General features: G+C 44.8%; 1 protein-coding gene across 1 annotated transcript in view; it reads right to left on the bottom strand.

The window, feature by feature from the left end:
- The window catches only part of asic1b (acid-sensing (proton-gated) ion channel 1b), a 235,381-nt gene extending 217,116 nt beyond the window's left edge, over nucleotides 1–18,265 (bottom strand). The window contains exon 1 of the mRNA XM_072665745.1: nucleotides 16,945–18,265. Within this exon, the coding sequence (XP_072521846.1) occupies nucleotides 16,945–17,309 (365 nt within the window). The 5' untranslated portion in view covers nucleotides 17,310–18,265. The remainder of the gene's footprint in view (nucleotides 1–16,944) is intronic.
- Nucleotides 18,266–18,303: the final 38 nt, after the last annotated feature.

Raw genomic sequence — 18,303 nt, 5'->3', positions numbered from 1 at the left:
TGTGAGATACAAAAGAGACAAGCTCTCACCACAGTGTAACGTTGCGGTTCCACTACGGCTTCAGCTGATTTCATTATAGGCTTCTATTGTAGCATAGCATCATTTAGACCCGTGTCTAAATTACAGCCCTCACAGTTTTGATGCAAAGATGAGAAGTGAGCAACGTGATCTGCTTTGTGCCGGTATGCTGGCCTCCTCCTAAAGAGCCTGGCACCCGAAACGGGTGTAAACACAGCTCAGCGTGGCCTCTGCCCTTTGGCCCTCCTCAGCTCCAAGTAGCCTGCTGGTGGTGACCGATTATTCCTCTTCAATCATCCCAGCAGCCGTCAGCGCTAAGCCTGTTATTTACGGGCCTCTTCCAATCACGCATTCATTCACAAAACAAGACCTTCCGCAGCTCACTTCGGCGGTGCCGGCCTTGATTGGCAGCTGTAATTTGTGCTGGGGTTCTTCCGTCCCATGCACGCGGGAACTGGAATCGCTCCTCATTTACTTCCCGTTATATCTGTGTACGCTGAAGTCTAAACATTATGAGTTATTCTCAACAGTCAACAGCGTGTGAGGAACAACAGCTTCCATTAGCAAGGAAAGAGAAGCCGACCTGAGCACCTTATCATGCTGAACTGAACTGCCACTGCCTTAAGGGTCATACAGACCAAATATGGCTTGTTCTACTGCGGGAGAGGCCCAAATTCCAGGCCCTGATTCCAACAGCATCTGTCAAGGTCTTGGATGTATGTTAGATGCTAACTCAACACTAGGTTCTTATAGTTGAAGTGCTGGAGATGGACTGAGGTGAAGACCAAGGGCCAAATTGTGATGGACCACTGGTGAACTGGTCACCGGGTCATGGGTACGCAAGGCTTGCTAATGAGATCCATGGAGGCCTTACCTCACTACTTACAGCAAGGCTTGCTTGGGGGCAGGAGGCTCTGAATGGATCGTTTTTGGTGATACCTTGAAGAGGTCTGTAGAACCAGGCCTAGCCAGCGTTCAGTTCCTTTCTAGCTTGCAGTTGCCATGTGAGCAAATAGGGTTTCTGAGGGAAGTGAAAACAGAGAGAGCGAGAGCAAGGAGCAACAACCAGAGGCTAGAGTGGACTCAGAACACCAGAGAGAAAAGAGAGAGGGAGAGAGAGGGAGAGAGAGGGAGGGATGACAAGCCGAGGCAATTAACTCGTGTCTCGTAAGCCGGGTGATAAACAAGGCTTTATCCCCGTGTAATTAGCGGCGTTTGTGAAACCACACTGTCGCTGTGCTGATAAACAGGCCCTCCTGTGCTTCCTGGCCCTCCGTCCCCACTCAGCCCCGTGATGGGGAGAGCGGCGTGTGTTAAAATACGGAGAAACGGGCAGACGTTCCGAGGAATGAGAGACAGGGACAGCCAAGCGTGGAGAATAGGAAATGAGGAGAAAGCGAGAACGCGGTACAGTGTTGAAAAAATAAAAAATAAAAAGAGGGGAAAAAAAGTTCAAGGTAGAGCTGTGTTCAGTGTTCTCCGGCTCGTCCCTGCAGAGGAATTTTCTTTAACTGTACATTTTCATAGAGAGTCTGTAGAGTACCTTCCACTGTAGGGCTCTTTAAACTCTGCTCTCAGCAAATGCAGCCGTTATGAGCTCTGAAAGGATGTCTGGCGAGCTTCACTGTGGATCAGAGTGGAGTGAATCTGAACCCACAAAGGAAGAGGATAGTGGAGTGATTCTTCAGATAGTATTTGCTTAAGATCTTCATGTCTTTAGATCATCAGATATTCACATTGTTAGGTTAATGGATCTACCAGGTTTTTAGATCTTTAAGTCTTCAGATCATCAGACACTCAAATTGTCAGTTTTTCAGATCGTCAGGTCTTTAGACCATCAGGTATTCAGATCGTCAGGTATTCAAATGGTCAGGTTTATGGATCTTCAGGTCTTCATATAGTCAGGTATTCAGATCATAAAGTACTCTAATGGTCAGGTTTATGGATCTACAGGTCTTCAGATTGTCAGGTATTCAGGTCTACATGTCTTCAGATTGTCAGGTTCTCAGGTCTTCAGATTGTAAGGTTTTAGATCTTCAGGTCTTCAGATTGTCAGGTCTACAGGTCTACAGGTCTTCGGATTGTCAGGTATTCCGATTGTTAGGTCTACAGGTCTTCAGATCATCAGGTATTCAGGTCTACAGGTCTTCAGATTGTCAGGTTCACAGGTCTTCAGATTGTAAGATCTTCAGGTCTTCAGATTTTCAGGTCTTCAGGTCTTCAGATCGTCAGGTATTCAGATTGCCAGGTTTTAGATCTTCAGGTCTTCAGATTGTCAGGTCTACAGGTCTTGAGATTGTCAGGTCTTCAAGTATTCAAATCTTCAGGTTTTCAGATTGTCAATTCTTCATACCTTCAGGTATCTGGCTGTCTCTTCCAACTGGCTTCTTTTAAAAGTCTATTAGGACGATCCCTTCTCCTTTAGCTGGATGATAAAGTCAGCCTTCATATGGCTGAGATTCTGCAGTGTACATACACAAGCAGCCTCCCACACAGACTTCCAGTCTTGTAGGGTCAGCCGGTTGGGCAGATTGGAAGAAAGTCCTTCAGTTCATTTAAATATTTAAATTGCAGGCCACACTCAAACAGACCTTCTGAAACTAAATAATAAACTAAATAAATTACAAGAGCAAATTGAGATACTGCTTTGCCTCTTCGCTGACCTGCTCTTTGCCAGTAGCCGACGCCTTCCTTCCTTCAGGTTAAATAAAGACATGAATTAAAGACTAAACAAACATTTCTGCTGCCCAGGATGTATACAAGACCACCCTCAGTCATTAACATACTGTGTACATTTTCACACGGATCGTAAAGTTAATCTGCTTGAACTAATTTGATTTTTAAAGGCCCCAATCATGGAAAACTCAATTTCCCTGGTTTATTGAAATTTGGTTATTGATGTGACATGCCCAGATGTGCATCAGTACCTTAATGTTATCTCAGCCAGTGAAAAGGCAGAGTCACAGGACTGGAGGATCGTGCAAAGTTTGTCTTTAGAGGGGCTTTATACCCCTCTAGCCCATACCTGGCATTTGGCTGCATGATGCCAATAGGTTCATGTTTATCTGTTGTATTGGCAGTACTTCTCTATAGGGACCAGACAAGCTGTGTGTGTGCATTTGCACATGTGTGTCAACAATGAGTGTAACGTAAAGCAGCTGAATGCATTCCTCAGAAGAGGTGTCCACAAACATTTGGCCATATTGTGTACAAGGGTTCCATAGTACACACAGCTTGTTAAATCCTCATTGTAGAGCATTCACAATAAGACAGGATGCTCGGGAGCCGCACATGAGACCATGTCCAAAGCCAAGCATCTGCTAGAGGGTTATGGGATATAGGGTTAGCCACTGGGCTGCGGAACAGCGGAGCTGCGTTCCCTTGAGTGAAGGAGCTTCATCCAGTACCTTTGAGATGAATTGCACCCTTAAAAATAAGGGTGGTTCTTTGAAAGAGGCCATAGAAGAGCCACTTTCCCAGTCAACATGACCATGTGGGGCCTGTAAGGGGAGCCCAACTGGCAACCAGAAAGTTTTGTCCTCGGGTTTCATGTATGGATGCCCTCCAGGGTCAGTGATGGGACCAGGAGGGGTTAAACATGGGCCTTATCTGGGTTGTACACTGCATACGGGGCCTAGTTGGGACCCATGCGAGATTAGGGTGGGCTCTACCAATGTGGCCCATTTGGGAAGCCCACTTCGGCCCCACTAACAATAGTATGTACAAACCCACTCAGAGCCCTGAAATCCACCTAGGCCACGTTCCACCCATACAAGCCCCTCATGAGCATGCTGTCTGGGTTGTTTGTCAGTGCCAGGATTTGTCAGTACCTCACCTCACTGATGCTCTAGTGTGGCTGAGCGCAATCAACTCCTCACAGCAATGTTCTGAGGAGTAGAGGCTGTTACTGCAGCAAAGTGGGGATAAACTGTCTATTAAGGGCCTTTTTCAGGATTTCGGGAGGAACGCTCAGTGATACGTGGCCCTCACCTTCCTTACCTCGCTGAGCATTAATATGAGGTAGGTCTGCTTACCTCAAATCCTCAAATCCAACACTGCAGCAACATGTCTGCGGGCTATAGGGCAGTGTGCTGTCAAATGTGCTGATTGCTGTTCCAAGCCCACGAGCTCGGCGAACGGATGCGATAAATTTGCCCTGCAGCTGCAGCGCGTGTAATGCGAGAGCGGGAGGGAAGGTGGGGGTCTTGCTCCGAAATCTTGTGTTGGAAAATTGAGATTGTTCTCGTGACATTCTAATATGTACTGCAGGAGCACTCTCTTACTGAGCGCCGGGCAAAACAGCCGAGTCGATCAATACGCTAAAAATACCCAGCCGCTGATGCGCAAGGGGGGCTAGTGACAGTGTGTTATACACACGGGTACGCTTTCCACCCTCGCTGTGTGTATACACGCTACATGTCCAAATGTTTGTGGACACCCCTTCGAACTTTGAGTTGCACCTACCGCTGACACAGATGTTCAAATGCACACACCTAGCTTGTCTGGTCCCTGTAGAGAGGCGGCGCCAATAGAACAGGACTCTCTGGAGCATGCCTAAAGCCAGGTGTGGGCTCTAAAGAAGGGTATGAAGCCCACCAACATTGAGCTGTAGAGCAGTGGTAGAACTGTGTTCTCTGGAATGATGGTAGGTGCTCCATGCAAATCCTCACAGCAATGCTCCTCCTAAGCCTTCCTCCCTGGACAGAAGAAACAGTGACTCCAGCAAAAGCAGTATAAATTGGTTTTAATACCCTCAAAGCCGGTGTCCGAATACTTTTGTCCAAATAGTGTATGTATGTGCATGTTTGTGTCACGTCTGCCGCTTCTTCAGAGTAAAGCTGAACCGTGCAGCCGTGAAGTGGGACTGTGATGAGATATCAAATGAATGATGTCCCATTCGTCACCCTCAAAGGTACGCACCGATTTAGTCCGGAATGACTGTGACAGGCGATGGAAAAAAAATTAAATAAAAAAAATAAGATGGGGGGAAAAAGGAAAGAACACAAGCTCCGGACACTTCTGTTGCTCTTGGTTACAGATGTAAGACCGACACGTTCTCGCAGCGCTTACACAACTGAACACTTGCCTTGCCATCTTTAGATAATTATTCCACAGAGAATTCATTCCATGGCTGCTTTAATTGAGCTTAAGTAGACTTTCTGTCGTCGGAAAACCTGCCGGTTCGCATTGGCTACACCCGAGAGCTTTGTTTGAAACCGTGGGAGAAGAAAATCAAACGGAGAGAGATATTATTACTTTTTTTTTATGTAGATGAAGATCTTTAGCAAAATATCTTTCAGATGGTCTGAGGTTGGGGATGAAGCTCTGAAAAGTGCTGATCACGCTGTTTTTACTTTTGTTTAACAATTAAGGCTTTTTTTTTTGAGCGATGCCATAGAAGAAACCACTTTCCCAGTCAACATGTCTATGTGGGGCCTGTATGGTCCCATGTTGGACCCACATACAGACGCCCACCATGGTCAGTGACGGGACAGGAGGGGTTAAACATAGGTCTCATTTGAGTTGTACACTGCATACGGGGCCTAGATGAGACCCATGTGAGATTAGGGTGGGCTGTACCAATGTGGCTCATTTGGGAATCCCACCTCGGTCCCGCTAACAATAGTATGTACAAACCCACTCAGAGCCCATGCCCACATGCAACTCACCTAGCCCATGTGTCACCCATGCGAGCCCCACATGAGCTTGCTGGCTGGGTTGTTTCCCCCACATTCGCTACACCCAAGAGCTTTGCTTGAAACCGTGGGAGAAGAAAATCTAACGGAGAGAGATATTCTTACATTACCGGCCTGGTTTTGGAGCTGGGGAGCTTATGTAGATGAAGGAGCTCTTCAGCAAAATATCTTTCAGATGGTCTGAGGTTGGGGATGAAGCTCTGAAAAGTGCTGATCACGCTGTTTTTTCTTCCAGAGGAATTCCATAAGCCTCGCTGGACGCTAATAAGTTTCTACTCGGCTTCAAACATGATTTCCGCCATTCTCTTGGAACAACACTATGGAACGATTTCTACCTTAAATCAGCAGCTTCACAATCAAGCTGAGGCTCCTCTGACTGTAATCAGGAGAACAGCATCTCTGTCGATGCCACTCCAGACCGGAAACGCCTGGAGTCTTCTCCAGCTAGCTGCGAGAAGAAGCTAGCTCGTTATTCCCAGCATGGAAATCATCTCAGAGGCTGCGAATAGACTGAAGACGAAGAAGCAAGGAAGAGGCTGGTCCCTGGTTGGTGAGGACATTCAGCTTCAAACGTGACCCAACAATCAGCTGTAATTCCACTAGTTCATCTGCCAGCGACGCCTGTGTTAATCAATGGCACTTTACCAGTCATACTGGCCACACACTCTCATTTGAGACCCATTTGCTTGTTCATAAAATGTAAAGATATAAACAAGGTTAGCTGTGCACTCATCTCGTAACAATGCATCTACATTCCACCTTAAAATAACCCTAGCTTCTGCACTATTTAAGGTGGAACGGTTCATTCATTCAGTAACAGGCTGGAGAAATCAGTCATTTAATACAATGAATACATGAATCAGAGTCATGAGGTGAATCATAAAAACACCAAACAACCATAACATTAGCACTACCATCCTAATACTGAGTAGGTCCCCCTCGTGCCACCACAATAGATCTAACCATTTGAGGCATGGGCCCAACAAAACCTCTAAAGATCTCCGGTAGTCTCTGGCACCAAGACTTTAGTTAGCAGCAGGTCCTTTAATCAGGTCCTGTGAGGGGGAAGTTGTGAAGGGGGGGACCTCCATGAGCATCAATGAGCCTTGGGCGCCCACAACCCTGCCTTATGCCGGTTCAACAGTTGTCCTTTCTTGGAGTTCTTTTGGAAGGTACTGACCACTGCATACCGCTGGAAACACCCACAAGAAATTGCCTGACCAGTCGTTGTCTAGAACATCACAGTTCGGTTCTTGCTTGCCCATTTTTCCTGCTTCGACATATCAAGAACGTCAAGACCCGACTGTTCACTTGCGGCCTAATATACCCACCCACTGACAGGTGGAGCCGCTGTAAATGAAGATCATCAATGTGCTTCACTTTAGCAGTCAGTGGTGCTAAAGTTATGGCTGGTCGGTGTAAGAAGAGATGGTCAACACTGGTCATCTTCACACTAAATTGTGAGTGTTTTGGGCAAATATCTACACACGTGTGTTTACATATTGAATTCTAACTATAACCTCAATAATAAAGAAATAATCCACAAGGGAAAAAAGCAGGGCTCTTTACAGAAGCCTAGAAATGATCAAAGTAGTCATAACTCCAAATCTGAGCATTTTCAGAAATAGAGGCTTGTAGTTACATAAACAGCCGGCTAAGAGCAACACATCACTGCTGGCTCTCACTTGAGATTCAGCACCACGTTAAGAGCGCTGTGTGCTTTTTGATAAGGAAGTCAAAACAGCGTTTCGGCAGTGTGACTAAATCCATCACATTTGCCACAGGAGATAATGAAGTTAGGTGGAGTAGTGCATTTTCCCTGCTTCAGATATCCGGAATTGCAATCAGTGGGGCATCCCTAATGCACACAAAAGGGATAGCATGACATCTGTTAACGAGTCCCAAGGTGACTACACAGAACATGATTCTCTTCATTATCCCATGACAACTGTTGGGCTGAGAGTTCATTACATCTTACTCGGATACGGAGGCAAGACGGATCGACAGCCAATCACACGACGCTGCTCTCCACACTGGTGTCACACAAGCTCCAGAAATTGCTGTGTTTTCCAGTGTTTTGCTGGTTTCTTTGCTGTTGGCTGTTGCTCTTCTAGCTGAAGTCATGCTCTGAAAAGTTCACGGATATGTCTGCCAACAACAAAACATGGCTGTCAAACCATTAACGTGTTTAATTAATTGTGATTAATCGACATTAATTCATCTGCGTGTTCCTCCCAAATACTATGAGTCATTTATGGATCAGCCATAACGTTAAAACAGAAAATATTGACAGGTGTTATGAAGAATACTGATGATCTGGTTCTAGTGGATCTTCTCAAGGCAGTTGTTGAAGGCGATGCAGCAGGAAAAATGTCCAATTGTGAGAATCGGAGCCACTTTGGGCCTGATTCGTCCTACTTTGACCCGATTCTGTTTACACTTGTCGTTAAGGGTGTTTTCACGTTCATTTTCGACCCATCTTCAGTGGTTTGTACGGCGACCTACAGGTTTAGACGATAAACTACCAGGAGAAATCTGGATCCAAGCTCTGTTCCTCAGACTAGCTCACAAGATCTTACTTACTTCTAAGTTCTCATTCATTTTACTGGATTTATGTTTCTCTGCATCTGTTCTGATGGGATCTGAAGTTTCTACAGTGAAAACCCTCGTACTGCTGAGAGAAATGATCTAGAATAATGGGCTTTTGTGCCTAAAACCTCTGTACAGAGCAACCAGCACTGTACTAAAACCCTTAGTAATGCACTAAGGCCAGCACTAATGTGAACATGCTTTCGTTTCGCTAATTTACACCGTTAATCAGATCTGTTTACAGTTTTGCTCAGCCATCAAACAGACCGACCGAACAGACCCACACAAATATCACACTGCGGTTGACTGTTATGCAAAACAATGAAATCTCTGGTGACTTCACTTCTACTTGACTGTGCATTTGGGCTTGTGCGTTCTCTGGGGAGTAGGTCCGCGACACAAGCGTCGCTTTTTGCGCTCTATCGCGGCGATCGTGACAAAGCCTCATGGGAGACTGTCCAAAGATGACTAATGCAAAATGTTCTCCTGGATTTTATGAGAACGCATTTCCAAATAAATACAGACTACAGTGCGTTCCTTGGAGACGGAAAGCAGCTCCTACTGTCTTCTATCCATCATCCCAGAGCAATGCTGGGGGGCTTTATACCCCTGTAGCCCACACCTGGTATGGGCACTATGACTTATGCCAGGTGTGCTAGAGAAGTGTATAAAGCCCCCCAGCACTGAGCTGTGGAGCAGTGGAAGAACCGTGTTCTCTGGAATGATGCATGGTGGAGCACCATCCAGTACTTTTGGAATGAGTTAGGGAGTTGGGGGTGATGGGGTTGGGTGGTGATCACTCATTCAACATCCAGACCTGACTTAAACTTTTGTCACTGAATGCAATCAAATCCTCACAGCAGTGCTCCTCCTCCAAAATCTAGTAGAAAACCTTCTTCCTTAGACAGTGGAGACAGTTACTCCAACAGAAGCAGGATAAACTCTTTTTGGAAGAAATAATGAGTGAGCAGTTGTCCAAAAATGTCCGTCCACAGAGTGGTCTATTCCTCTCATTATACTTACAATGCTTAACCAGCTTGGAAAGCCAGGGTCAGAGCACAGGGTCAGCCATACTACAGCCCCCTGGAGCAGAGATAGTTAAGGGCCTTGCTCAAGGGCCCAACAGTGTTGGCTTAGCAGACCTAGAAATTGAACCTACATCCTTGTGATCAATAACCCAGCGCTCAAACCACTGAGCCCTCCTTTTCTAACTGTACAGAAAATAACGGTTAGATTGCTCAGTGATGCTGATCCAGCTGGATTATATCCCAATTTCTACATGTTATAAATATTTATATTTATAAATATTTATATCAGCATTGGCCCAGGTGCATCCCTAGTCTTGAGAATGTTAGGCTAGTAAATGTAAATGGTTGGCTAGCCTTTTTTCTCCCAGTTTGGTTCTGCCAATTAACCCCCAGCTCTTCGTAGCACCCCCTAGCACTAGCAATGCTCCCGACACTAGGAGGGTAAGGACTACCTCCTCCGACACATGCAAAGCCAGCCACCGCCTCTTTTCCAACTGCCACCGAAGTGGCATCACCAAGCAGCCAACACGCTCGGAGGAAAGTGTCGGGCTCCCAGCTCACCCACTCCAGCCAACAGACGCCTGTGCCGGCCACCAGCGCTTTAAGAGTGATGAGGGGAGAGAGCGCCATCGAGCCCCCCCAACCCCACCCCCAAAGAAAGCACAGCCAGTCGCGCTCTCTCTGACTCCGGCTGCTGATGGCAAAGCGGAATGGCCCGGGATTCAAACTTGTGACCCCCAGGCCCTATTCCGGATGCAGCTGAAGTATTTGATGTTTACAAAGACTCTCCAGCTCACTGAGAGTGGTAGCAGTAACACCACAACGAACAGACTGGACTAAAACACTGCAATTAACAGTGAAAACGGTGTTGTTTTATGGGCTGAGATTCCAAATATAGCACATTCTTGTTTTTCCCATGCTTTAAAGTAACTATAGCCAGGGGTTAATTGAGCCTCGGCACTCAGAAGCAAAGCTCCGGCATCTCTGGTTCATGTGAACAGCAAACACAGCTGAGCTCAGTTTTTCCAATTCCCATTGGCTTATTAACTCAGGACTCTCAGATCTTTGTTATTATGATGTCATACGATGTATAACTATTATGTTTTCTACTGTAAATCAGTAAAGGCTCCCATTGTGATGTAAATTCCAGTTCCAGAAGTCAGCACATTCAATCAGAATCTATCCCACAGTCCGGCACATCCAACAGTAACGACAGCATCTTTTCGACAGGGCTGGAAAACAGCTCCAATCCTACATACTGACCCATTTCAGGGGACAAGACACGGACTAAGAGAAGAGACACTAGGTAAGAAAGGGTTAACTGAAAAGATGCCCTGGTCCCAACTGGAGGATCCATAGCACGTTCTTCAGCTGAGGTAGGCACTGCCTTCACAACTTCTCTATTTCCCCTTGTGCACTACATGGACAAAAGTATTCGGACATATGCTACCTCTTAATCATTGAATTCAGGTGTTTCGTTCAGTCCCATTGCCACAGGTGTATAACATCAAGTCCCTAGCCATTCAGCCTGCCTTTCCACGCATTAGTGAAAGAATGGGTGATTCTAAAGAGACCACAGAGAGCAACTTAGCAAGTTAGACCACGTAAAGCTACAGAGCGGGGTCAGAGCCGAGTGCTGAGCTCCAATAACTACAGAGCGCCAAACCTGCTGCTGTTAGAGCTGAAAAGGGGGGCTGACTCCATATTAATGCCTGTTGGTTTAGAATGTGATGTCTTTAAATCTTCTGCAGGTGTAGGACGTAGGCGTCCGAATACTTTTGTCCATTTACAAAGCTCCATAGATGCAGAATGTTAAGGTCATCTCTGCATTTCACTGCATTTGAGTTAAATACCTTTGTTGCCATCATACTTACAATGCTTACCCAGCTTAGAAAGCTGGAGTCAAAGCACAGGGTCGGCCATGCTATGGTGCCCCATAGCAGAGTGGGTTAATTGCCTTGCCCAAAGGCCCGAAAGCAGCAGCTTAGCAGAACTAGGTATTGAACCCACATAGTTGTGATCAATACAGTACACCTCCAGCGAGTGTTTGCTGAAAATAGCTTCTGAAACCGGCCTAAATGGCTATCAATCACTCACCCTTACAACAGGTGTGCTTTTTTTATTAAATATATGTATATATGTATATATATATATATAGACGCCCTGTGATGGGACATGTCCCAGGTTCAACCTTCATGCAAAGGGATTTGAGTGTTTAGAGCGACACCTTTCTTTTCAGAAGACTGGCTTTCAGTGTTTCTGCAGAAATCTGTAGGAGATGTTTCCTCACCTCCTGCCCAAGATCCAAAGCAGCACCTCATCTGTTAAACATGGTGGTGGTGGTGTTCTGAAATCAGCATTCTGAAATTGCTCCACACCTCCAAAGTTCAGACTTATAGAAGTCAGAGTTTTTTCTGCTTCTTACTGTTCAAGTCCTCCCAACCACATTCAACAATGCTGAGGTCTGGACTATGGGGTGGTCAGTCTGTTGTTCTGAGAACAGCAGCAGCTTCTGCCGTTTGTCTCAGTTAGAGCTTCTTGATCAGCTCTACATCCTTTCAGATCCACACCCATGTTGAGTGGTCTTCTTGCAGTGGAAGGATGGACACAAACATCCATGGATGTTCTCAGATCTGAAGTGAGGGTGGAGATTAGTTTTCTTCTTTCTCTAAAAAGATAAAAGCTTCAAGTGTTGTTTACCTGAAGGGGGATGATTTTGGTGGTCTACCAGATCTTGAAGGGAGTTATTATTAGGGATCCTGCTTTTTTTCTGTAGGTTTCAATCAGTTCTGTTTTCCACTTATTTTCTTTCTCCTTCCTTATATATTACACTAAATGGACAAAAGTATTGGGACACCTGTCATTCATTCTGTCGTTTCTTTTGAAATCAAGAGTATTAAAAAGAGTTTCTATTTTTAAAGGGAAGAAGACACTTTACTACATTTTGTAGAAGCATTGCTGTGAGGATTTGGTTGCATTCAGCGACAAGAGCGTCAGTGAGGTCAGGTGTTGGATGGATGATCACCACCCCTCTAGCTCACACCCGGCATTAGGCATGGTGCCAGTACTTCTCTACATGGTCTAGACAATTTGTGTGCATCCATGCACTCATTAGAAGAGGTTTCCACAAACGTTTGGACATACAGTGTATCTCCAACAATCTGGTCAACAACAGCCTGGACCGAGTGGTCGGCATGTAAACACAGTCAATGAGCTCTCATTAACAATTTTTTTTCAGACTCAGCCAGAACTCATTTGCGCCCAGTCTTACCTCTGACATTTCACCGGTCACATACGCTCCCAAGCACGAAGCGTAAACCTCACTGCTCACTTCCCTATCTAAGCAAAACTCCTCTGATTCCAAAGTATCATGAATCTTAATAGCTGTTTCTGGTCCAGCTCAGTGCACGTCGCTTTGCCTCACCGCTCGTTTTCGACTGATCTCATGAGATGATCTGGCACATCATACTCGGGCTTTCGGCTGAGAGTGCTTAAAAAAATAAAAAAAAACAGGGCACCAAAGACCAGTTTGAATAAAACCCATGAATAATCCACAGGCCGTGCTCCGTCTTGGCCTGATGCTTTTCCCAGGCATTCAGTTTCTTTCTGGTTCAAACGTGGTGATGTTCCTTCAAACATGAAACACGTATCAGGCCAATCTATCAGTTCTGGTTTTAGCTGACATGAAATCCTGACAGACTGAAGTTTCCACTGAAATAACACCGATGCTTAAGATACCCCAAAGATGTGGGCCTGGATGTTCAACTGCTGCTTATAACGATAACTTCCTCACCGCTAAATACTGTTCTTTCAAGCTTATCATACACAAATCAGCCAAAACATTAAAACCACCTGCTTAATATTGTGTACCCCCCCCCCCCCCCCCAAACACGCCATAAAAATAGCTCTGACCTGGACACCAGATCCTTTAATTAAGTCTTGTAAGTTGTGAGCTTCACTGGTTGTCCTTCCTTGGAGCAGTTTTGGTAGATACTGGCCGCTGCATACTGGAGGAACCACTCCACAAGACTCACCTGATGTCTTGGAGATGTTCTGACTCTCCAGTCGTTGTCTAGAACATCAGAGTTTTGTTCTTGTCAAAGTGTCTCAGATTCTTACGCTTGCCCCTTTTTCCTGACTGACTGTTCACTTGCTGCCTAAATATATCCACCCCTTGACCGGAGCCATTGGAACCAGATCATCACTGTTATTCACAGTGGTTTTAATGTTATGGCTGATTGGTTAGGAGATATAAAGCTCAGGCAGAACAGCCTACATTCTTAAAAAGGAGGTTCTTCGAGACTCAAAGAACCAACTGGACTATTTGCTTATAGTGTACATATACACATATCAGCCATAACATTAACACCACTGACAGGTAAGCTGAAGAACTTTGATGGGGATCTAGATATTAGGCAGCGAGTGAACAGACAGTTCTTGAAGGTGTTGAAGGTGGAGAAATGGGCAAGCGTAAGAATCTGAGACATTTTGACAAGAACCAAGCTGTGATGTTCTAGACGACTGGAGAGTCAAACTGGAACATCGGGCTGGTCCTATGGGGTGTTCCCAGTGGTATGCAGTGGCCAGTACCTACCAAATGCTGATGTAGGCCCCACCTCACAACTTACAGGACTTCTTAAAGGATCTCCTGCTGACGTTAGTCTTTGTGTTCCAGATACCACAGCAGGACACCTTCAGAGGTCTTGTGGAGTCATGCCTCGAATAGGCAGATCTGTTGTGGCGGCACAAGGGGGACCTTCTCAATAATAGGCAGGTGGTGTTAATGTTATGGCTGATTTAACTTACCATCAGAAAATCAATCAGCCCAAACTTTTAAAGCAGCCCAAACATTTCCAATCCCCATTTTAACAGAACATAAAATATGCTGTAGCGGTGCAGAACAGGTCTAGCTGAGCCGGCCATGCTCCATAAAGTGCTGGTCTTACTTAACCAAGAATATCTGACATTAAAATGCGGCGCAGCAAACTGTACGATCTGACACACACCTTCTAGGATAGCCAGTAAGTTAATGAGATTTCACACTCGGGCTGCGCTGCTCTTCTGCATTGTCTGCTGTTGCGCCGCTTCCCTGAAAATGTCCTGACATTAAAACAGGCAACAGAAAGCTGACGAGCCGATGAGTTTACTGACTATCTCCAACTGTGAGAACGTCTAATCTGTTAGGACCTTAAGTCACTTTTGTCTTGCAAAAAAACCTTGTATATCCATTTTTTGCGTTTTTTGACTTTTTGGCATAATGTGAACCTGGCGGTTGTACTGGTATGTATACCAAGAAACCGTCCTGTACCAAAGAACAACGTTATATGTAGATACAATTTTGAAGACTCGTCCAGGGTCAGTGGTGGGACCCACCGCAAACCTCACCTGGAAGACTTTTAATTTACTTATTTATCCTCGCTGTCAAGCAAAAACCTTATTCAATATTTGTCCTTTTTCACTTTTTAACATAATCTGAATCAAGCAGGTGTTCTTTACATTTTGACCAAATTTAATGAGGATGAGGATGAATGGACCAACAGAAATGCTCTAAAATGACTTGGAATGAAATCTTCTAACATTGACTTCCATTGAAAGTTAAGAATGTGAGACAGTGATGGTTGAACACAAATACGAGGTAAAGCTGAATAAACTTATCAAACTCAGCTAAAATGAATTTACTCTGTAAACTCCACACCTGAACAGATTCTCAGGATTAGTGGTTTAGTAAAGAAGGGCAGTTTTTGGTTAGAACCAGTATAAGCACTAGTACTGAGTCCAAGAGGGGGGTGGGGGGCGGTTCCAGCAGCATGTAGCACCTCTTAAGTTTAAGTTTATTGGTCATTTATATATTTCATCGCTGTCCAATGAAAAATTTGTATCTCCAAAATGGTGACTTTACAGGAGAAGGTGGAAACAAACTTAACTTTGAATGGACGTTAATGTAAAATAAGAGTTTATTCCAAGTAATTTAGAGCATTTCTATTGGTCCATTTATCCAGAACTACTCACACAGTGTATAGAACATCTAAAGGGTTCAAACCATGGGAAAAAACAGAGATACATGGTTGTCATTGGACAGCAGTGATATACACATTGACATTGTCACACAAAGACCTTCAAATGTCCAAAACAGCAACTTTACAGGAGCATTTTCAAGTCATTTTGGAGCATTTCTATTGGTCCGTTCATCATAAACACCTGTCTGATTTTAGGTTATGTCAAAAAGAGAAAACCAACAAAGATGTATATAGATATAATTCAGTAGAATGTATTCTCTGGGCAGTTTCTTGCTGTATATACTATAAGTATTAAACTTATACTATACTATAAGTACTAAATTACACATTACAATTTCCAATTTTAAGCACCAAAACATTGATGTACAAAACTCTTTGGATGGAGACTAGCTATTAACTTTCTTTTTTTTTTTAATTCCTGATATTATTTAAGTTATATTTTTTCTTATGTACAAAATAACAGAACCGATGGCGGATCAGAACTCCTAAAGGCCCTGAATGTTCAGAAGTTCTGATGTAAACATAATTTAATCATTTAAAAGTCATTTGGTCATTTTTCTCCACAGATTCGCCTCATTCTCAGGTTTGAGCTAGCGTAATGTTAGCGTAATGTTAGCACTATAAAACAACGTGTGTACGGCTGTCTATTATCAAAGTTATGCACTTGGGTGCATCCTACAGTCTATTTCTTACACTAAAACATTTCCACGCTTTAACCTATAATGTTTAAAACGTATCATTTATAGCAAACAACTCTAATGTTGCTCTACAACACTGTAATAATGATGTTTACGACCATGAAGGCTGCTATTCCCACTATCTCAGTAAACTCACACTCAGAATTAGACGTTATATCATATTAGTGCGCATTGTTTACAAGTTACACTATTTATTTCAGGGGAACTTTACCAGAGAGAATTTCACCAATTTTTCAGAGTCATTCAGGGTTTGGTGTGAAACGCTCCACACAAATTCACCAAGTCAAAACTTTCCACAGTGCTGAAGAAAAAAGTCGCTCTGGATAAGAGCGTCCGCTAAATGCTAAATATCGTAAATGTAAGTGAAAGGTACCAGACCAGTTTGGAGAGTTCAATGCTTCCCATAATTCCCTCACAGAATAGTTAGTAATACACTGTTTCAGGATAGGTTTGAGGTATATATTGGGCTTGAGACGTACATTTTGTTCAATCTGTTGATGTTGGAGGGGTACATTCAGGGTGTTGTGAGGCAAAACTATTTATAAAGAAAATTATTTTTCATATTTTCCAATATTTTACCAACGTCAACGTTATATGTAGCTAAAATTTTGAAAACTCGTCAAGGTTCAGGTTTGGACGGATTCCTGTCTTAATTTTACTTTACATTTTACTAATTTACTTATCATTTAATTGATCATACAGACTAAACCTTTCGTAAATTCACTTGTAAAGTTTAGATAGGACTATTTTAAGTTATTTTAATCTTCAAAAATTAGCCAAATCAAAATAAAGTGAAGCCAATTAGCAACTTTAGCTCCACATTTACCTGAATCCGCGTCCGCCATTTTTTTTTTTTCTTTAATTTAAATTTTTCGTGACCGTTAAGTTTTGAACTGACCTGCCGTTGAGCAGCGCGAGCAGCTCTCCCGCGTGGTACAGGTCGTTGCGCGTGACGCGGCTGAAGCGGAAAGCGTTGAGGTTGCAGAAGGTGACGGCCGGAAACGTCATCATGGGTGCCGTGACCTCGTCCAGCTTGGTGACGTGCGGGTACTGCAGGTAGAACTGCACGCGGTCCACGCACACGAGCACGAGGAAGGAGAAGGAGCCGATGAAGAAGACGATCCACAGGCAGCGCTTCACGCACACGCGCTCGTACGTGAACATGTGCGCGATGCCGTGCAGCGTGGACCTGCTGGCGAAAACTTCGATGGGCGCCGGCCGCTCGCAGTCCAGGTTGTCGTCGGACTCTGCCTTAAGATCCATGGTGGAGAGCCTGGAAGTTTGTCCGGGTCCAAAATCAAACAAACAAACAAATAAATAAACAAACAAACAAACAAATCACGTAAACGACCGTTAATCACGCGGGTGAGAAGCGTGGCAGGTTCCCGCCCTTTTCAGCGCGCGCGAGGCGGATAGGATTCCACGGCTGGATAAGCCTGTTTTATAAGTACCGGCGCATCCACAGTTTTCCTGATGACGGTGGGTTCACTGGAAATTCGCTTGTTTATCTGTAATAATCACCTTAGCGCGATATTAAACCGCCACAGCTCGCTGGATCATGTGATATTCGCTATAAACCGAATAAATGAGCGAAATACTGAAAAAAAAAATCCAAAGAAACCGCGCGGCACCTTGGGAATTTTCAGAATCTTCACTCACTGCCGTCACGTAAACAGAATTAACTCGTCAGCAGAAGACAGCGGCGACTCGAGCGGTGTGTGTCCGTGTGTGTGAGAGTGTGTTTACCCCTCACAAGCTGCTCCAGAGTGACACACGAAAACACAAGACGTTAAACCATCGCCTCAGACATCAACTAATTCACAACTAGCGCCAACTGCCATAGAGAAACTGTCCACTGGGCTCTGAGACACATCAATGAGCTCGGTGTGTTCACATCCCTGCAGTCCTGACGACACAGCGCTGAAAACACACACACACACACACTCACACACACACACTCACACACTCACACACTCGCTTTCAGAAGAGAGAGGCGTTTCGTTGAGCCGTATCGAGTGTGCGGACGGATGTCGACACAGCTGGAAGCTCCAGCTTAGCTCCTCTGCACTCGGGTCTCCTCCATAACAGACTCCCCCTCGTACCCTCCCAGCTCCCCTGAATCTCCCCTGAATCTCCCCTGAATCTCCCGGCCGTTCAGCGGTGCGGGCTCGTTATGCTGCTCCCGGTGGCGTCCTTACAACAAAGGCTGCGACGGAGCTGAGCTCCCACACAGCTACACAGGAGCCTCTCTCTCTCA

Source organism: Salminus brasiliensis, chromosome 21 (assembly GCF_030463535.1).
Source record: "Salminus brasiliensis chromosome 21, fSalBra1.hap2, whole genome shotgun sequence".
NCBI lineage: Eukaryota > Metazoa > Chordata > Actinopteri > Characiformes > Bryconidae > Salminus > Salminus brasiliensis.
Note: the sequence above shows the minus strand (reverse complement) of the source record. Positions and strands in the feature narration are given on the sequence as shown.